The sequence below is a fragment of the Engystomops pustulosus genome, chromosome 8 (genome assembly GCF_040894005.1).
Source record: "Engystomops pustulosus chromosome 8, aEngPut4.maternal, whole genome shotgun sequence".
NCBI lineage: Eukaryota > Metazoa > Chordata > Amphibia > Anura > Leptodactylidae > Engystomops > Engystomops pustulosus.
In genome coordinates this window covers 96,317,147-96,340,210 of record NC_092418.1, presented here as the reverse complement: position 1 = coordinate 96,340,210, position 23,064 = coordinate 96,317,147, and the positions used below count along the sequence as shown (strand labels likewise).

The 23,064-nt window shown below is 41.7% G+C and overlaps 1 protein-coding gene across 5 annotated transcripts in view; it reads right to left on the bottom strand.

The window, feature by feature from the left end:
• KCNH7 (potassium voltage-gated channel subfamily H member 7) overlaps positions 1 to 23,064 on the bottom strand; it is a 266,849-nt gene that overhangs the window by 231,427 nt on the left and 12,358 nt on the right. For all 5 annotated transcript variants that reach the window (XM_072121861.1, XM_072121862.1, XM_072121864.1 and 2 more), the window contains exon 2: positions 11,948 to 12,178. In XM_072121861.1, coding sequence (XP_071977962.1) covers positions 11,948 to 12,178 — 231 coding nt within the window. The remainder of the gene's footprint in view (positions 1 to 11,947; positions 12,179 to 23,064) is intronic.

Below are 23,064 nucleotides of genomic sequence, written 5' to 3'. Positions count from 1 at the left end.
GTCACTCCAACAACCCCCCCCCCCTCCCTCCGCTGTATGTGCATCTGCAATTTTTTTTCATTTCTTGTTCTACTACCCCAGATTTATCATCCAGCATCAGACACATTGATAAATCTGTCTAGTCTTTCTTTGCGGTGTGTAATTTTTTGACACTTTTGATAAATCTGCCCCAGGATATTCTGTCCTCGGGGATAAGCTACGACGGGCTTTTCGAGGTGTGTAATGACTCCTTGTGGTCACATATTTATTCCCCTTAGTCCAATTTTTCCATTTCCTTGAGAATTTCCTTTTAGAAAAATGCAAAAATTTGGTACAGGAAACCATCTGAGATGTCAACGGGTTTTATCCAAAATATATAAGACGTAGTAGAGGAAAGCGAACGAGTTGACAGAAGAGAACTCAAGGACTCGTATTTAGAGGTGATTCATATTTTTTAGGGGGAACGCTGGCAATGTTCCTTGTCTGGATGATGTTCACTATGGAGAAACAGGTAAAATGAATGAATGTAGCGGCGGTGAACCCTCACGACATTTGATGAATCGCTCCCGCTATGTAATTATGTGTAGTTTGCTTCACTCGGAACTACTGGTAGTTTTACAGATCATTGAAAAACATGATCTGTATCAATCTGAAGGGAACACAGCGTTCTCGTCTCGGTTGCAATCCAAGATGTATTACAGGGGACTCCAGAGAAAGCGAAATGTGTGCGTCGCGGACGATTCACAGACATCATCAACACAGCCATTGAATAGTCACAAATATTCACTTATACACTAAACAAATATGCTTCCTGAGCGGCTCGCGAGCGAAACACGCCATTAGCAGCTATGTTGTCTGCAACACACATGATACTTGGTAAATAAGCTTCCATCTGTTCTGAAATACTCCTACATCATGATACAAGCACATTCTGCCTGTCACACAATGTCAATACCAGCCATGGCGTTTGCGTAGTCTATTTTTACAAACGCAAATGCGCGGGCGATGACATGACGTGTCTGGAAGTCGGGGAAAGACATCGACACCTGCTGGGAATTGAACCTCGACAATAGCTGAGATCACCCTAAGGACAATGCTCCTCAGAAGAATATAGGACATGGATGTCAAGTACAAAAGTAGAGCTGTTTTTTGTAAAATAGGTATCGGCATTCTGAATTCGGCCACTACTGTATAAAACTTTATTTCACATTACCTGATGATTCTTTCTCTCCTCCACCCCATCCCCCTCCCTCCCTTGCCTGCTCAATGCACATGACAGGAAGTGCGGAAGGAAGCTGCATGAGTGTGAAGGAGAAACAGTGTGGACACCGAAACATGAGCACACAGACAGGAAGTCAGGTAATGCAAAATAAAGTTTTATATAGTACTGACAGTATTAAGAATTCCAAAAGGCTACTGGTACATGTCATCAGCTAAAAATAAAATTCCTTGTGACTGCTTTTAGTGGCTTTCAAATGTACTTCCGTTTTTTTTGTTTTTTCTTTAGTTCACATATTGGGTCCAAAGTTGAAAAGGGTTAACCCAAGTTTAATTGTAGCCAGAATACGGATAACAATCTCATTGGTATGGTGCTGACTGCTGAAATCCCTACTGAACCCAAGAATGGGGTTCCAGTTTCTTTTAATCTACCTTCCCGGACCTTAAAGGGGGTTGTCTGAGAATAAGAAAAAATAGTGAGGTGGCTAGGGATCGAGCTGCATAAAAAAAATAAACTTTTACCTACCTTGTTTGGTGTCCCTGGTGGGTTAGGTAGGTGTGCCCGGCCTCCCGGAAGTTGTCCGAATAGAGCTGTAAACAAACAGGGTCACGGGAGTGACCATGGGGTGGGACACCGGGACTGCCGGACAAGGTATTTTTTTATGCAGCCCCTCGCTATTATTTCTTACACTCAAACAACCCCTTTAAGCTTGTATTCTTGGGTATGGTCCTCGAAAGTCGATTGTTCATGGAAAGTTAGAGATCACATGACCTTCCATCTGCAGCCATTTTATGGACAGGAATGACTTTGGATGAGCTAAAAGACTTTTCTGAACCAGGGGCTTCACTTCACAATTCAGGAAAGTGGTGACAAACTTGTAATAGATGTATTTTGGTAAATTACCTAATACCCACCCCCCCACACACTTATACACACATTACAAAAAACATGAGGTAAAGTGGCCAACCCCTTTAACTGCTGGAAGGTAGAGATCATCGGAGGCAGGTGCGATCAAAACTTCCTCCATGCGCCTGTGAGTCTGCAGCTTGATCCCCCAGCATAGATTATACATGGACATCTTGCGAATCCTTAAAACCGTGCATAAAAATTTCAATTTAGCCATAAATACTTAATATCACAATATTAAATGACCTTCTTAAAGATGAAATGATCCAATACAGATTTTATAAATAATGGAGTGGAGACAATTACACTATAAGTCAATTGATATCTACAATCGTACGGAATAAAGTCCGGGATAGATGCGCGATCACATTAAGAAATACCCCAGGGAGGAAGAAAGTGAAAGAGCTGAATTACACCTGCAGACGGGAGATTTCCGATGAACTGTTAAACCTCCTATTACTCGTGTTCAGATGCAAATTTAAGACATTTAGCCCCTTGTCAACTTCGACGTGGTGGGGTAATTGTGATTAAATGCGAGCGTTCAGATATACCGAAAAACGTAAACATGACACCAGAGAGGACTATTTCTAGGAAGCCAGTAATGTAAGAACATGGACTCGGACGTCAAGATACAAGGGGGGGATGTAACGTGAAACTTTCCGATAGCGTCCTGGTCTTATGGAGCTGTCAGTCATGAGCGCTAACACAATGTCGCACATTACATTGTGTATCCTGGTTAATCTTGACGGATGGGTAAAGTCATTCCGATAAGGATCAGGATAATGAGAAGTACATGAATACTGAAGACTGGCGGGAGACATAATGTAACACTGAAGGGAAGGCCTATAGATGGAATCCTCCAGTGTTTACAGGCACAGATAATGTTACCATTTAAAGGGATTGGCCACTGTGCCTCATGTTTTTTTGTAATGTGTGTGTAAGTGTGGAGCGGCACCATATTAGATAATTTACCAATATACATCTATTAATACTTCTGCTCTGCTTTATTGATGTGTAAAGTGAAGCCTCCTGATTTTAACCTCATCAGCCAGACATTCCTGTCCATAAAATGGCTGCGGAAGGTCATGTCATCTCTAACTGTCCATAAACAATCACCCTGCCAGGACGTTATGATGGAGCTGTAAAAAAAAGATGTATTATTATTTTTTAAACGTTATATATCTCCACCATGTGCCACACAAAGCACCTCCAGCTCCTTAATATACACTTGTGTGTCTCTACATGCAGTTCTGCTCTGACCCTATGTACAATCTGCTCAGCTCCTCCTGCTCTATAAAATGCTGCCTACTGATAAGACATTATGGGGCACACTTACATACCTGGTCCCTGCGTGATCCCCGAGGTGCGTTGTCCGACGAGGATGAAGTCTTCTGCAATTCACTAAGATTGTGCGCCCTAAATCCTGCATGCATTGCTTACCCGCTCAGGTCCACTGGAGTTCACCGTCTTCTTCCCGGTGTATGTGAGTGCATGTCTTGCAACACAATTTAACTTGTTAAATCCCGCGCGTAGTCCGAATCCGTTGGATCATCTGTCGGCCCGCCCCCTGATTTGTGTCGCGTGAAAGCCGACAAATTAAGCCCGAAAACCTTAATAAATAAGCCCCAGTGTACAATCTGCTCAGCTCTTTCTTCTCTGTAAAATGCTGCATCCATATAGGACACTGTACAACATTTTCAGCTCCCCCTGCTCTATAACATGCTGCCTGCAGATAGGACACTATGTACAATCTGCTCAGCTCCTCCTGCTCTATAACATGCTGCCTGCAGATAGGACACTATGTACAACCTGATCAGCTCCTCCTGCTGTATAATATGCTGCCTGCAGATAGGACACTATGTACAACCTGATCAGCTCCTCCTGCTGTATAACATACTGCCTGCAGAAAAGACACTATGTACAATCTGCTCAGCTCCTCCTGCTCTATAACATGCTGCCTGCAGATAGGACACTATGTACAATCTGTTTAGCTCATTACGCTCTATAACATGCTGCCTGCAGATAGGACACTATGTACAATCTGTTTAGCTCATTACACTCTATAACATGCTGCCTACTTTTTTGATAATGCGACTTGCAGTACTCCTTGCCCTAAAACAAATATGTATCCATCTACCATTCCACTCCTTTATATAATCTGTACAGTGGATGTGTCATCTAATAGGAGACGGCAAAGAATACAGAAGACATTTCGTTTTTGAGTCTGGTGCTCTCTATTTTCCCTGCCCCTTCCCAGCCCTGATAGATGGATGTATACACAGCGGCCATAACGTGGTGATGGACCCGTCCCTTTATGACACTGCTCAGCAGTGACTCATCTGCTTTTACAATGCCCCTTTAACACCTAGCACCTAATGAACCCTGCGCTCTCATCCTCATGTTCTAATTCATTATTCAGCAGCCGGATGTATAGATTCCTCATAATCTGCTTTATCTGTAATAACATCTGATCCTGTATCGAGCTAAACTGGAAAGATGAAGTGCACATCACGCGTTGTATATCCGTACCGCGCTAAAACCATAAGTAGCCGCCGTCGACAAGTCAGGTTGCAAAATGTGACATCTGTGCCATATGCCGGAAGACGAGCCATGAGGCGTCTAGGAACACAAATAGCCGGGGAGCGTTTTTTTTTTGCCGCCGGCGCTGATGCATTTGTGGCAATATTTGTTAATTAAAGATTAGCTTAACAGATTTCCCCAGCTGGCTTTGACATATTTAATTAAAAATAGATCCAGCGTGCCATGCCAAAGATTGTTCCGCCGCGCTATATTTAGCTGGAGGATGGGTTAAGAAAATGGAGTTTTCCGTGCAGCGCGTGTGTAATATGTCAGGCAGCTCAAGTGCCGGCGCTTTCATCTCCCCATCAATACTAAACTACATGCAGGAGATTAGAACTTTGCTTTTCCATGGCAACTTATAAAATATGAATCTGCAGAAGAGGCATGCACACAGAGATGTCATCCGCAGCCTAATTGCGCGGATCCATTTTCCATCCCCTCAAACACCTGCGATCCGGGGAGTTCTCAAAAACAATCTTAGTTATGCCTTTAAGACGGTACTGACCCATATGAAGATGAACGGTCGTGACTTCAGCCTGGTAGTGTGCACAGGACATATAGCGTATATCAGGAAAGCACACACTCATGCGCCAATTATGCGCCAGAGAGATGGGCAAACTTTTTTTCTGCAACTTTTCAACATTTTAGCAAAAAATTTAACTGGATTGAGAATAAGGGATACTCATCGTTTTCTCGTTTGCATCTATAGGGTCCTGCGCGACCTATAACATTTTTAGATGCTACGGCTGAAATCTTGAGTACAAGGCCTGAAGTAGGCACAATTTCAAGGGGATGGCCAGCAATTGTGCCTAATTCCCCTCTTACGACCCCTCTATGAATAGGCATGGAGGGGTGTAAGAGGGGCCCAGCCAGTGTTGGGGTTTTCTGTCATTGTTTCATGCAGGAAATGGTGCAATTTTATGCAAGGCCGGACCTGGCTTAGAACTACCTGGCCCATGTAGCACAACCGCTCGGCAGATAAGTCTAGTAGGTGTTGTTGGACGTGCAGGGTCGATTCCAGGTTTCAGTGGGCCCCTTTGCAGTGAACTCATGTGTCAGCATTAAAAATTCAGACACTAAAACAGTCTCCTGTTCCCTCATATATTCCCTAGTTCAGCATACCAAACAGCCCCCTGATGGGCATTTCATACAAAGCCCCCCTCACCTCCTATGGATTCATTAGATACAGCCCCCTCATGGTTATTTTATATACAGCCCCCTCATGGTTATACAGGCCCCTCATATTTATTTTATATAAAGCCCCCCTTACCCTCTATGGATTCATTACATACAGTCCCCTCACCCCTATGGATTCTTTATGTGGAGCCTTGTGTGGGCTCTCCAAGAGCCCTGGGGCCCAGCACTTGGCTGAGTATGCCCAGTGCTGGCACCGCCCCTGTGGACAGGGACAATAGCACTTAGTGTCACCGTATGATAAATGTGCCCCAAGGAGAATAGCGGGTGCGGAGGGGGCATCCAGGAGCCAATATACAATTCATCCCTATGGTGGAAGTGATGTAATAGGGTCTAGTGTCCAAATACATATTAAAGGTCCCCAATGGCGTAAAAGGGTATCCTCATTAATTGTTGAAACAAATCTGTTCTCGGGTTGTTCTGTTTTTGCAATTTTGCTAAAAAAAAAAAAGCTCCACTGCTACCAGTTTTGTTGAAGTTTTAAGTTTAGTTGTGTATTGGGTATGTAGATGCGGTATGTGTGTGCATATGCTGTATGTCTGTATATGGTATTGTATATATGTGTGTATTTGCAGTATGTGTGTATATGTTGTCTATTTGTGTGCATATGTGATGTGTATATGTTGTATGTCTGTATATATGATGAATATGAGTCTATATGATGTATGTATGTATGTATATATGGTGTGTATATGTTGTACGTGTGTATATATGGTGTGTATATGTTGTATGTGTGTATATGTGGTGTGTATATACTGTGTGTAAATCACATATGTCAGTATACAAATATGTTTAATTTTTATTGCTATGGGGTCCTGATTCTCCTAGATACACACCTGGGTATAAACTTCAAAGCCAGAGATGCCGTTTGCATTCAGTATTCTGCTTTCTATACACTTGTCTACCCTCCACCTTACAAGCTGATGCTCTCCATTACTCCACAGAACATTGAAAGTATTTTATGACTTGAATAAATCAGCAAAATTTGTATTAAGCAAAAAAAAAAAAACATTCAAAATAAAAAAGAAATATTCAACTGACACCAAGCGCCCCATATATCTCCGCGCCGTGAACTAGATGTTTGGCAGCACAATTTATTTTGCGTAAGAATTATTACAATGTCGGCTTGAAAAAAATAGCCAGAGAGAAAACAGAAATGGTGGATGCCGAGGCAGCGAATGCGAGCGCCAGCCACGCACAGTCCACCGTGTCAAATTTTGTTAAGTGATTAGTCAGCAAAGCTAGATTACTATGGAGATCTCCAGGGAAGAACAACGCCCGGGGCGCACGTTACTGCAGCTCTGGATTTTAGAAATTTTTTGCCTCCACAGCCAAGTTATAAATTATCATCATTTTCCAAATATATGAATCATTATCCAATTTATTTCTTTTACAGCCCTCGGAGAAACGTAACGAGGATGTCTAAATATTACCCCTAGTCGTTCAATTATAGTTTACAAATTCCAACGAAAATATTTAGCAGGTTTTTCACTGTAAACATTGAGCGCGCAAAACCACCGACAGGGTAAGGTAGTGGCTCCGTTTGATTGTGCCCTTGTTTGTATTGTGAATGGTGGCAGCACCAGGGAATCGGATTTATATTCCAGGAATGTGTCCCCTTTATGTGCGCTGGGGGTGTGTCCTCACACTGCTGTTCTCTTAGCTCCCTATAATCAAGGGTGAACCTAAACTTCCTGCTGCCTGATGTAAGCTCTAGTCCCATCCAGGTCAAATCTGCAAAGAGTTTGTATGTTCTCTCCGTGTTTGCGTGGGTTTCCTCCGAGTACTCCGGTTTCCTCCCACACTCCAAAACATACTGGTAGGTTGATTAGATTGTGAGTCCCATTGGGGACAGGGACTGATCTGGCAAGCTCTGTGCAGCGCTGCAGAATATGTTGGCACTATATAAAGGAATTCTAATTTAATAGATGGCACGCCCATTCGCCGAATCCATTTTTTTAGAAGGTGGGTTCTCGGTGCAGTGTCTCCCACCCATATTCACATTACGTCTGAAGAAACAATGGGGGAGGTTTATTATTATCTTTCTTTTAAATGTTAGAACAAAAAAGGCGCACAGTCTGGCCTGGCGCAAATATTAGCGGCCATATAAGCGCAAATCAACGTTACATAAGATGCAAACATTTGGAAGCAGGAGAAATACAAAGACAAATTAGGCACAAACTTAAGCAAACTGCTGAAAAAAGCTGAAAAAAATTGTGCAAATAACCCAATGCGCTGAAAAAGTCACTAAAATACAATAAAATAAGGAGCATCAGACTTAGGCTACATTCACACTAACGTATGGGGGACGTATATACGGACGACGTATACGCGGCCGATATACGTTCCCCATACACTTCTATGGGCGCACGGCACCCTACGGCTGCGGCACCGTACCGTTCCATACCCGGGAAAAAGATAGGACCTGTCCTATCTTTTCCCGTAATACGGCGCCGTGCGCCATAGGTTGCTATGGAGAGGGGCGGGGGTGAGCTGCGCTCTCCTCCTCTCCCCGTACACTGCCGTTGCCCGCTACGGTACGGTATGGACGGGCAACGGCAATGTGACTATAGCCTAAGATAAATATAACCCCAATATAACCAAAGGTATTATATAAGGTAAGGGGGAGATTTATCGGACAGCCATCTGTGAGACTTTGTTGCGCAAAAACTTGCTACTTGCATCCTCCACACCAGGAACCAATGTTAGACTATTGGGCACAGGTGCAATATAACACAAGGAGACAAATTAGACTAAGAATCTAGACAAAAAAAGGAGCTAGAAAACTAGAAAGAGAAAAGATAAATCTCAACCAATATTTTGTGCCAGATCCCGCCTTTTAGAAATAGTAGTCAAAATGGATTTTGGATTGTATGACATGATAATTACAAAATAAACATTGAAAAACCAAGATGCACTGAGTGCCGAATGTATATAGAGTGCTGGGAAATGTCCCATATACTTCTTTGTAGCAGGTGAGTGTACCCCTCTTCCTGCAGCTGTTGCTGCCTGAGGCGAGAGGCTCACCTTGCGTCATGGCTGGTGCACCCCTGCCTACATTGAACTACTCCACACCTCCCCTCTGCTCTAAATGATAGCTCTAGTGTTCAACCAGAATCTTGCAACAGTTTTTACATAGACAAAACTGAGAAAGAGCCATTGAGAATCTCAATGCAGAGAGTTAAGAGCACAGCAGTGTGAGGACACACCCCTAGTGCACACGCAGAGGATAGAATCCTGGGATATACCTGAATTTTAACAGTAATATTTCATACACCAAACTCATGACCTCAGTAGTTTAAGCCCTTAGTGTTAAAACGGTTTTTCAACATCGTAACTTTATTAACAAACCGCTTTTATATTATATATACAACCACTGAAACAATATATATGGTATCACATGAGACAATAAACAAAAAATGACTCAATATTGCGGATAACTATGTCATTAGAGAAACAAAACCACCACAATTACACACAACGGATGCATCTAATGCTCTTCATTAAAAATAAAATCGCATTTGCATTGATTTTGTTTTAGTCCATCAAATAAATTAATTGGCTTTACAGTTAGATTTTACTTATTTATTCATTTTCTGTTTATTTGGCAGAATTTGACAAATATTCAGGATTATTCCTAGAAGTGACAATAATAGGACAAACATTGATAACCAGAATCAATAGACTTTAAAGGGCTCGTCCCATGTGTAATTGTTACCCGCTTTAATTGCAACCACTGGTGATAGGAAGAGCCGAGCCCAGAGCCCTCCAGTCTAGTGATCAGCGCTTTCAACTCCCACTGGTCAGAATGTTCTCCATGTCGATGGGAACAACAGATAAACATAGGAAATCTACCCTCAATATCAATCATGATAAACCAGGGACACTTACTCATAGATCCAGGCACCGTGACTGCGGCAATCTCCTTATATCTGTTATCAATGGCCTCCTCCCTTCTAAAATCAACTTTTAGAATCATTCTAACGAGCCTGAAGGGCTCTGGGGGCGTTACCAGAGGCCCTCAGGTCTGTAGCTTCACTAGTTGTTAAACTCTCTCTCCTTCCACTGCTCCCCCAGCACTTCCTCCTTCCTCTTCCTGATGTAATTCCACATAGTGGCAGGGGAAAGTGTTTGTGCACAGTGTAACATCCTGTGAAGCTACAGCACAGTGTGCTCTGGTAAATGTAGACTTTAGAAGGAAGGAGAGCATGGATAACAAATATAAGAAGATTCCCACAGTCACGGTGCCTGGATCGATGATTAAGTGTCCCTGGTTTATCATGATGGATTGTGATGGTAGATTTCTTTTGAGCAAATATAAAGGAATATTATCACTCAGCCTCATTCCAAGATATGATCCTCTTTTAATTCTTAATATGATGTTTGCACAGTAGTACAGATCTATGAGTTAGTGCCCCCTGATTTTGATGATAGATTTCCTATAGAGTGGGACATCTGTGTAGCTGGCCGATGCTACATGCTATGCTATGAGAAAATTTGGAAGGGCCCCTGTAAACGACACATCATTTATCCAGACTCCCGATCATTAATATCCATAGTAGGAAAGCCCTTGTATTTCAGGGTGATCACCAGATGACAACAAAGAGAATTTCTCTTTCTCCCTGTACTGATTTCAATGGATACGATGTAATACTTAATTTGCCCTACGGAGGCAGTGTAGGGAAATTAGACAGATTCCATCCACCATATGAAACCTATTAGTAGAAAACCTCCTTTTCGTGAGACTCTTACCGTAGTACCTACAAAGTGTAGGCAAAGCTTTCAGAATGATAAAAAGAACCGAAAGTACTGATTTCAATGGATACCATGCAATACTTAATTTGCCCTGAGGAGGCAGTGTAGGGAAATTACTACCAGATTCCTCCACCATAAGAAACCTATTAGTAGACAACCTCCTTTTCATGGGACTTTTAGAACCTACAAAGTGCAGACAAAGCTTTCAGAATGATAAAAAGAACCTAAAGTACTGATTTCAATGGATACCAGGTAATACTTCATTTGCCCTGCGGAGGCACTGTAGGGAAATTACTACCAGAATCCGTCCACCATATGAAACATATTAGTAAACAACCTCCTTTTTTGTGGGACTTTTAGAACCTACAAAGTGTAGGCAAAGCTTTCAGAATGATAAAAAGAACCTAAAGTACTGATTTCAATGGATACCATGTAATACTTAATTTGCCCTGAGGAGGCATTGTAGGGAAATTACTACCAGATTCCTCCACCATATGAAACCTATTAGTAGACAACCTCCTTTTCGTGAGACTCTTAGTACCTACAAAGTGTAGGCAAAGCTTTCAAAATGATAAAAGGAACCTAAAGTACTGATTTCAATGGATACCATGCAATACTTAATTTGCCCTGAGGAGGCAGTGTAGGGAAATTACTACCAGATTCCTCCACCATAAGAAACCTATTAGTAGACAACCTCCTTTTCATGGGACTTTTAGAACCTACAAAGTGCAGACAAAGCTTTCAGAATGATAAAAAGAACCTAAAGTACTGATTTCAATGGATACCATGTAATACTTCATTTGCCCTGCGGAGGCAGTGTAGGGAAATTACAACCCGATTCCATCTACCCAATGAAACATGTTAGTAGACAACCTCCTTTTCGTGGGACTCTTTGGACCTGCACAATGCAGACAAAGCTTTCAGAATGATAAAAAGAACCTAAAATAACATTATCCTGCCATAAGGTAACTTTCCAAAAGAAAATATGGAACCAATGAGTATTTTATGGAGGTCCCCAGATCTCAATTATCAAGAGTTACAACACAAGTTCACATAATAAACATTTTAAGACTTTTTCTTCTCGTGTCTTAAGGAACACTAATGAATAATGATTTCAAAGTCATTTGACCTCTATTGATGCATTTCCTTCAAATCCTGTCGGGTACTTGGTCCCTCAGGACGGTTTTAAGCACAACAACCATAAAAGGCACATCAACACATTGCTAGAACAAGCCAATGACAGACTTCTATAGATTAATCAATAGGACTCTAAATATAGAGGTCAGGTTAAGAGATTTTGCCTGTTGGCCTTACCATCTTTATGATAATAGGTGAGCACGACTTTCCGCTCTTCCGAGCCCAGCAAGGCTTGAGCTATTTGGGCAATGTCATGTCTTTTGGTCTCCGGCCCATGTAAGAAGTCACAAGTGCAGGGTTTCTGCATGACATCCGGCCTCGAGTATCCTGTCATCTCGCAGAATCCGTCATTGCAGTATATAATTGCGCAGTTCTGTACCCTGGCGTTTGCAATAATGAATTTTTTATCTGTAACAGGAAGATAAGTCATAGTTAGAGCTGGAATTAAACAGTGTTAAAAAAATTATATTTCATAACACAAAATCATCTATGGCAGTATTTTATCCCTTGCCTTCTGAAACTTACATAGAATCTGCAAATAAAGAACTATTTACTCAGGGGTGTGTACAGGGGAGGAGCTAATAAGCACTAATATCTCCCATGAGGACCAATGGTGTATAGGAGGCTTGTATAGACACACTGGGGGTTAATTATCATTGGTTTTCCTGAGCATTTTGGCCGAAAAAATAGTCTCTAACAAGTGACATTGAGGTTTTTTGGGGCTGTTTATTGAGGACTATTTGCACCTCTTCATTAATCTGACATAAATGGGGAATGCTGCTAGTGCAACGTCGTGCAACAGTGTGCAAAGCCATATTCATGACTTGGGACTTTTGGAAAAAGTCCCACAAAATGTCTCCAAGTCCCCTGCTGATGCATGTGCTGGGACTTTTTATGCATTTTGAGACTTTTTGGAACTTTTTGAAAAAATTTCACCAGCAGGGGACTGGAGGAACTATGGGACTACTTTTTATGGGACTTCTTGTCCCTAGTCATGAATCTGGTGATGCACGACGTTGCACTAGCAGCAGTTCTATATTTACACCACCATAATGACGAGGTGGAAATAGTCCTGTGAGACTATTTAGCAGCAAAAATACCCCAAAACCTCAATGCTACTTTTTAAGACTTTTTTGACACCAAAAAAGGTCAGGAAATCCAATGATAAATAACCCCAATATCTTTAATTATGAGCCGAAAGTGAAATGGATGACATGCAGTGGATACGGAAAGTATTCAAACCCATTACATTTTTTTACTTATTGCAGCCAATCGGTAAGTTAAAAAAGTTCTCTTTTGCTCATTATGGTACACTCTGCCCCCATCATGAAAGGAAAATACAGAAATGTTAATATTTTTGCTAATTTATTAAACAAGAAAAAATGGTCACATGGTCATAAGAATTCAGCCCCTTTGCTCAGTAAAGTAGAGTAGAAGGAGCTTTGAAGCTAATACAGTCACGAGTCTTCTTGGCAATGATGTAAAAAGATATTGGCACCTAGATTTGGGGATCCTCTGCCTCTTCCTTCCCATTCCTCTCCAATTCACTCAGGTTGGATGGTGAACATTGGTGGACGCCAAGTCTCTCCAGAGGTGCTCAATTGGGTTTAGGTCCGGGTTCGGGCTGGGCCACACAGGAATTTTCAGAAAGAAGCCTCTGCTGTATGCTTAGGGTCATTGTCTCGTTGGAAGGTGAACCTTTGGACCAGTCTGAGGTCCAGAACACTCTGGAAGAGGTTTTCTTCCAGGATGTCTCTATACTTGGCCACATTCATCTTTTCTTCAATTGCCACCAGTGGTCCTTTCCCTGCCCCTATAGCATGATGCTGCCACCACCATGTGCCACTGCTGGGATTGTATTTGGCAGGTGAAGACCAGTGCTTGATTTCCTCCACACTTACCAAAAAGTTCAGTCTTGGTCTCATTAGACCAGAGAATCTTATTTCTCATAGTCTGGGAGTCCTTCATGTGTTTTGCACACTGTATTTGGCTTTCATATGTCTTGCACTGAGGAGAGGCTTGTGTCAGCAGACTCTGCCATAAAGCCCCGACTGGCGGAGGCTGTAGTGATAGGTGGCTTTGTGGAACTTTCTCCCATGACCTAACTGCATCACTAGCGCTTAGATACAATGATCTTGAGGTTTTCCTTTATCTCTCCTATCAAGGTTCACAATTGTTTAGTTTGGCTGGAGGTTGCGGAAGAGTTGTGGTCGTACCAAACTTCTTCCATTTTAGGATTATGGAGGCCACTGTGCCATTAAGAACCTTGAGTGGTGTAGAAATTATTTCGTAACCTTGGCCAGATCTGTGTCTTGCTACAATTTTGTCTTTATGCTCCTTGGGCAGTTCCTTAGACCTCATGATTCATATGTGCTCTGGTATGATATGCACTGTGAGCTGTGATGTTTTATATAGACAGGTGTGCGCCTTACCTAATGAAGTCCAATCCATTTAATTAAACACAGCTGTACTCCAATGAAGGAGTTGAACTATGTCAAGGAGGATTAGAAGGAAATAGACAGCAAGTGAGTTAATTATAAGTATAACAGCAAAGGCTCTGAATACTAATGACCATGTGATATTTTTTCTTGTTTAATAAAAAGAATATCTACATTTTGGGGGTAGGTTCTGTCAGGTAGGGGACAGAGTGTACACTAATGAGCAAAAAAAAATGAACAATTGGCTACAATGAAACAAAGAATAAAAAATTTGAAGGGGTCTAAATACTTTCTGTTCCCACTGTACCACTTCATCTGCTTAAGGATAGATAACATGGCCTGATGTATGGCCTACATAAAATACCCAAGCATGTGATATTGTAATAACTCGACCTTTCTTTTTTTGGTTGAACAGCAGTAAATTGTTTTGGAACCCTCAGCTCAGAAAGTATGTATCAGCCATCGCCCCCAAGGAGCTCACAATCTAATTACCTGACCTCAGGTACTCAGACACAAGGGATAATTTTACAAGAAGCCAATTATCCTATCAGCATGTTCTGGAGTGACCAGAGGAAACCTTCTTAAATGGGTATGAAATAGAGTTATAGGTATGTTTACAACAATGAATACAATATGATGTGGTAGGAGAAATGAGTTCAGAGCATTAACCTTAGTCTATGGCTTTCAATCATATGGTTTTTGGACCAGGTCCACAATTTTTGTTTTAATTTTAATTTAACAGCATGATTACCGCCAGCACCAAACTCGGCCTTACCCAGTCTGGAATGGGTCCTCTCATTCCTATTTGTGATGTAAAGATACTGGGGCACATTTACTTACCCGATCCTGTCGCGATCCCCGATCCGAACAGTCCGACGAAGATGAAATCCGGCACGATTCACCAACATCGTGCGCCCGATATCCTGCATCTGTCGCTTCCCCGCTGAGGTTCACCGGAGTTCACCTTCTTCTTCCCGATGTATGTAAGTGCATGGCTTGTGACACAATTTGCGATGTTAAATCCCGCATGTTGTCCGAATCCATCGGAACGTCCGATGGCCCACCCCTGATTTGTTTCATGTGAAAACTGGCGCCGATATAATATACCATAATATAATATAATAATATACCAATTGCCCTCACAATCTGAATATTTACATTTCTGTTTTTTTCTGTCAGGATGGGGGGCAGAGTATACATTAATGAGCAAAAACAGAACTTTATTGATCTTACTAATTGGCTGCAATGAAACAAAGAGTGAAAAATTTAAAGAGGTCTCAATACTTTCTGTTCCCACTGTAAAGTCATCCTTCATTTAGCTGAAAATAATATCCATCACATCCCCATAAAATCAACTTTGTTATCTTACTTGGCATACAGCCATATTCAGCACAAGCCTGTGTGGGTGTGTTCTCCCATCCTCACTCACTTCTTCTCTAACCCTATGCCTCCTTGTCTCCATTCAGCACTTCATGTCATGTGACCAGTGTGATGTCATCTAAGGGCCTTTACTCAAGAACATTTGCAAAATTTGCCCCATGTATGTATCTGATCACATGAAATCACAGCATGCCTCCATAGAGGATGGAGAGGAGAAGAAGTCCATGCTGTGATTTCATGTGGTCAGATACATACATGGGATACATTTTTCTAATCCACAGTATGTAGCTATTCTCAATATTCCAGTTGTAGGGCAAATACTTCCAATTATAACACCACGTGACTGAATGAACATTAACCAATCAGAAGTTTAGGGAAACTCAGAGGTCAACTCCAGGGCTAGCTTTATTCTAGAATTTAGAATTTTATCCAGTAACTATGTATAGTTCATTACGATAATGATAAACAATTTCATTCAGTATTTTGTTCCCCGTAGGAAGATCTCCCCGCGGCTCGTTTATTCTAATAAATCGACTTTCCCCACACGTTTGCTTATATAAAGTTAATTAGATCATCCGTCTGCATTCATTCTACACTGTCACTTGTGTTAATATGACTTAGTGAGAGAACTAGTGATTGTCACATTCGCCAGGTTGTGCTGGAATACAATCAAGAATGTGATCAAGTTTATTTGCTCGGCGGTGGAATGTATCAATTTCCATATGAATAATTGCAATATTCTATCACAATCAGCAGGCTTGTTCCCCATTCTTCTCTGTGTCAATAGATATAAATCATTTCGGCAGAGTCATTCTGTTCTGTGACAAAAGTAGGTAATTTTTTTTTCTTCTTAAATCAAATTATTACATTTCCAAACAGAAGCTAAATAATACAAAAGAAATTGTAAAAAAAGACTATAACTAGTTCCGTATAAAACGTGTTTGAATTTAAAGGGGATTTTGACATTATAGTAATGACTAGAGATGAGCGGACCCAAACTTTAGTTTCAGCGTCCACCTTACCCGGACAGCAGCCAATCAGGCAGCTTTGCATCCCTAGGCTTGGCTGTGATTGGCTAGTTTGGCAGCCGGTCTAATGGACTGCTCTGAAGTCCATCAAGCAACATATTCGGGTTCGGCAGAGCTGCCAAATGGAGGACGCCAAAACTGTATCATGGGTCTGCTTATCTATAGAATTGACCCCTTAGAGACCAGCTTCTTTTAGGCCAAAATATTCCAGGAATATTTTGAAAATTTTCCCTCAACACAGCCATATAAGGACCTGTTTTTTGTGGTTTAAGTTGATTTTATGTAATGGAACCATTTTGTTGTACATAGAATTTTGTAATGAACTTAAAAAGGAGAAAATTAGGAAACATATTCTGACAACTTTTTAACTTTTTTTTTTTTTTATAAAGAACATGCTAACTTTATACTCTAGACGAGTACAGTTCTGTGAAAGCCAAATCTGTATGATTTTTTTAAAAACACTTTTGCTCAATGAAAAAACTCAAGGGGGGGGGGGGGGATTACAATGCCTTGTCCAATAATTTTCTCATCTGATGGCTTCAGGTCTGTGCAGAAAAGGAGTGCTGTAAGGGGAATGTGGAGAGGTAAGTATATGCTTTTATTCTTCTTAATAAGGTATGAAATGGGTGGGAGGGGGAGTCTGGGAATATTGGAAAGATGGGGGAGTTTCCTAAATGTGGATATAGGGTGGGGCTACAGAAAGGGGAACATACATTTTGGAGAAAGGCTATATTGGGGGGGGGTATAGCAATGGCAATATAAGTTGTGGAGGTTATAGAAAGGGCAGAATAATGGGGGGGGGGGTCTAATGAAATAAATGAATAAGTGGGGGGGGGGCAGAAGGTCCAACAAGGAGGAGAGATTGTAATTGAGGAGCACTCCATGAAAGAGGTACTATAAACAAAGGAAGGGGGTGTTAAACAATTTGGGGAATGACAAAGAGTGGTATTATATGTTGTGGATACACTAGGGGGGTTAGGGCACTAAGGTCATTTATATGGAGAGGTAACTACCTGTCTTGATGGGTGGCATATTTGCAAACCATAATGTACAGTTGGGGCCTTTTCCTGAAGTTCACTTTGGGGTACAAAAATTTCTAGTTACACCCCAGATTCCCTTTGCAGTCCCCATGAATGGGGAGAGGGCAGTAAACTGCTTCCAAGTTCCATATGTTCTGTGAGATCAAAATGTTTGGGCTAAAATCCAACAACCTAGCTGGAGGGATAAAAGGAGGACACCAAGGGGAATGTGCCGGATCTGGACCTTGTCTGTGACATCTGACTCCTGGAGTGTACCTTAGGTATTGTCTCTTTTTTATATCGCCATGGGATGGACCATATGGCGGCACACACAGTGCTTAATGCTCTGTAGTATGGAGATCATTTCTCGGTTTTCCCACGTATTCCGACATGATGCCCTGGAGCCCAAGAAAAAGTTGTCTTTGAATGTTCTGTTAATGGAAAACTCTTGTATACTACTAAGAAATGAGACAGGATCTCCGTAAACACTTCATAACACAGGACCCAGGAGATGATAGGTATCACTTTCATGCGATACAGAGTAATGCTCTATATTCATGTGACTGCTGTGCAACCATCATATTGAGGATTGAGGGTGAATGAACACTATTCGCTTAAAGGAAATCTACCGCCAGGATGAAGGATTGTAAACCAAGCACAGTGACATACTGGTGTGTCCCCCTTCTGGCCAGATTCACTTTTCTTTTATTTTCTTAGGCCTTTGGTTTTACAAAAAAAGGTTTTCAATATTATGCAAATGAGCCTGAGAGGCTTTGAGCTCTGGGCTCTATATGTGTTTATTGAGCCTGGAGTCCTTCAGGCTCATTTGCATAATGTTTAAATCTTTTTTTACCAAAAAAGCTAAAGAAGCTAAAAAAAGAACAGTGGATGCTGCCAGAGGGCGCGCACACCAGTATGTCAGTGTGCTTAGTGTACAGTCCTTCATCCTGGTGGTAGATGTCCTTTAAGAAGAACCTGTCACCAGGTTTTACAACACTAAACTATTACCCCCTCAGGCAGGCGATGAAATTCTAGAATTCCATCTTTTATGTGACATCTCACTTGTATGTGACATCTCATAGTAAGGAATGCAAGCTGCAGATAAAGCTGAGCACTGGAGCATTCGGGCCCCCAAACACAACCCCCCCACCCCACTGGTAACACCCACAATTGGTGCTGGGAGCATGTGCAGATGTTACGCTTTAAATTCCACCAGCAAAACTGCGGTTCAGGTCTGCTCATCTCTAACGATCAGAAATACCATGTACACACAAAACTATTTTTTAACATCTGATGATCCAAATACAAGTAGAGTAATGTACATGTACAGGAGAGCACATCTGATGGGTTATACTGTACAATGGAGGGGTTTGGCGGAAAGGTTCTCCCCATTTAATTCAAGAAATTTTTTACATTTTCAAAATTTAGCAAAAATAAAAGAAATTGATTAAAAAAACAACGACTTATGTCTACAGGGAAACATTGACCTTGTAAATCCTACAATGAAATTACAAATGTTTATAGATCCGATTCCTTATATGAAACACAGAAACCAAGAGGAAATCACCTGCCGTGTGGAATCTGGAAATCGTTCTAAGATTGTTCAATTATTAACGGACATTTCACGTAAATGGACAAATCTCAGTCATTACTGCTACAATGTTTACATGAGGTAAATGTACTGGAAATACACATTGTCGTAAGGAAGGGTTTTACATAAATGCACATGTGGTGGACACATCTGAGGGTGTCTGAGGTTGTAACTAGGAATTTTCAATATTCAGCCTTCTCCCTTGGCAATAAATGCATTTAGAGGGGTTTCCGGACACTTAATGGCCCAGCACAGTAACAATTCGGGTCACTAATTGAGTATTTCTACATTCATCTACTTGGTAAAATTGAGATACTTAAGACTTGACTCCTGGACTATCCATAGGTCCACTCTACCTCTAAACCAGACCGACACTCCCCTAAAAGAACTAGGACCACAAATGGGACAGGTCAGAATTTCCGTTGTCTGTTTCAGAATTATCTAATTCACAATTAGAGCTCTCCTTATGGAGACTTTGCCGATTAAGACCCCCATGTAGGCGTGTGGAGGCTTTTAGTCATGAGGATTCCGGTAAAATATGCAAATAAGTTTTCCAGAATGGGATAAGGAAGACCACGCCTCTTTTAGCTACCTTGTAACACAGCTTCCTTCACATCAATCATGACTCCAGGAAGCCTAATGACATGATGCAGGATTAGACCAGTTCCCTACACTGTACTGAGGGGACCCAGCAAGGTCAAACAGCGCTGTCTACAGTTGGGAGTCTGTTCCTTCTGGAATAGATATACTGGTTTGGTTCTAATTCCGTGTCATGTCATTAGGCTTTCTGTAGTCATGCTTGGTGTTAAGGGAGCTGACTTACAAGGTAGCTAGAAGAGGAGGGGTTTTCCTGATCCCATCCTGGAAAATTTATTTGTCTATTTTCTCAGAATCCCTTAGTGGAACGTCAATGGCTATAGGTCTCCACACGCCTACAAAGCACCCTTAATTGGCAGTCTATGTAAGGAGAACTCTTACTTCCCTACCATAGTCAATAGCCTCTCACTCAGCCAAACCAGTTCCCTACACTGTACTGAAGAGACTTAATCAGGTCGGAACAGTGCTTTCTACAGTTGGGAGTCTGTTCCTTCTGGAATAGATATACTAGTTTGTTTTTAATCCCGTGTCATGTCATTAGGCCTTACAAGGTAGCCAAAAGAGGCATGGTTTTCCTTATCGCATCCTGGAAAACTTATTTGCATATTTTCTCAGAAAATTAGAGAATGTCCTGGCAAATACTGGACATTTGGCAAGTCAGGTCCTCCATATACAAACTCCCCTTAACTTTGTTGAGAGTTTGCCTGTTTATTGATGTTACTTTTGCAGTGCTACATGTCACATCCGTCAATGTCATTGTCTAATTTCCCTAATTCAGAAACCTACTAGCGGCAATTTTAATGGAATCCAAATAAATCCATCATTATGTTGTAGAACCCCCTCCTTCCTAAATATACTTAGTAGAACTAAAACCCAAAACAACACAGAAAATCTTGCACCTATTGCAACATTGTGATTTACCTATGAATCTGCCGGATATGAAATTTCAATGAAAATAACAAATAAGAACATTGACCTCAGAGGGGTTTCTACATTTCTTGTATCAAGGGAATAAAGCTGATCTTCTGTCTCTGATCTCTGTAATGATTCCAGTGCCTGAGACATTGGAAGAATGGCCCCAATAAATCTTGTATCTGGTGAACCCAATGAACCACAACCGGACACTCAATTTCAACATGAAAGTGTGAAGACTGCGGGAGGGGCTAGAGGCTTAGAAGCCATGGGGTTGGTTCTGTGTCGGCTTCAGGTTTCAGTAGGCCCCTGGGTAACAAAGCCTCAGTGGGCCCCTTTGCAGTGAACTCACTTGGCGGCATTAAAAATTCAGAAACTAAAACAGTCTCCTGTTCCCTAAAATATTCAGTAGTTTATCATCCCAAACAACCCCCTCATGGTAATCTTATATAAACCCCTCTCACCTCCTACGGATTCATTAGATACAGCCCCCTCACCCACATGGATTGTTAATGACAGCCCAGTGGTGTAACTTGAAACTGTCGGGCCCTAGTGCAAAATGTGTGCCAGGCCCTCCATTACATGGTATTGTTTATAGTACTAGTCATCTCATACAGCAAAGGTACATCATATGGGCCCTCCAGGCCACTTGGGCCCGGATGCAATTGTACACTCTGCACCCCCTCAAGTTACGCCCCTGGTACAGCTCAGCAGCTCTGGGCCCCGACACTTGCCCAGGTTCTGCTCAGTGCTAGCCCAGGCCCTGGGTAGGTTTAAACACAAGTAATCAGTTTATTATTGGTTAGATAAGGTAAGGAATTTGATTGGATGCCCATAAGTTTAAATGGAATAGCAGGAATTGATTGCCCGATGTGAATCAGGAGTTTAGCCGCATTAGTCGTTGGTCGGTCTATATGCACATAAAAAGGTTGACAATCGATGGCCCAAAAAAATATATTTTACCCGGAAGTTGAAACTTTAGAAGAAGGTTTTTTATTGGTTGGATTAAAAGTGGGCATGTCAGAGAACTGGATTGGACAAAATAAGTCATGTGTTTTTTTAAAGTACACAGCGGGATTTTCTATAATACTGTACTTACACAAACCCTAATGATAACTCATATCCCTTCACCACTGTGTGACTCAACTCTGACGACTTATCGGTGAGAGTCCTAGTTGTTAGGTGCAGACCAATCTCAAATCCAAATTTCAGACATGACACTAATATGGATTCTAGGAGAATATACACAATAATATACTTACTAATAGTAACTTGTGCACAAGCAGAAATCTCCAAATGATATAAATGATATAAACATCTCCCTCCGCGTCCGATTCACGGAGCGGAAACACTTATTACCGGATGATGTTTTGACAGATTGATTATATAGCTTTACAGTGTGTACACAGAAATATGTATATGATGTTTCCTATATGACACTATGTAGTGTTCAACCCGGTTCCCATGGAAGTCAGGCTCATTAAGTTTTCCTCTAGAATCTATTATATATGTGCAATCTCCCAGATACAGAGCTGTGACTAACCAACTCCACCAGACCGGGGCGGTTACCATGTGTCAGTACGACGGTGTTATCAGGGCAAGTGAATTCCCCTCTTAAAGGAAACCTACCAGTTAGAATGGCAGGGGTAAGCTGTAAGTACCGAGCACCAGCTCAGGGTGAGCTGGTGCCGGTACTTACTTTTGTTAGTGTTATAAACCGCGTTATCGCGGTTTTAACACTTTTTAAACTCTAGACCAGAACAGGCTTAGGCGCTGCGTGCGCACGATCGTGCGCGCGCCTACATAGGAAATAGCGGAGATGTTGCGCGTGCACGGTCGCACGCAGCGCCGAAGCCTCTCCTGCTCTAAAGTTTAAAAAGTGTTAAAACCGCGATACCGCGGTTTATAACACTAACAAAAGTAAGTACCGGCACCAGCTCACCCTGAGCTGGTGCTCGGTACTTACAGCTTACCCCTGCCATTCTAACTGGTAGGTTTCCTTTAAAGTCAAGGCTCTGGTTTATGAAACTTGGCTAAACGTTGTATATAAAAAGAATGCGCACCCATCGAAAAACAATGTTTAACCAACTGGAATCCCAATGGGAATAAAAGTTACCTATCATGCATGTTATCTCCAAGAGATAGGACCGACAGAGCAAATAGGTGGTGTTCATTGGTGATCCTTTAAAAGGAATTCTTATTTTATGTAAAGACGTCACAATTGGTTAGAAAAATTTTGATGGTCAGCTACCCCTCTCCATTGCTTAGTTCTTGCCCGTCTCTTACTTCCTGTCCTGTTTTTGACACACAGGAAATGCCTGCTCAGCCT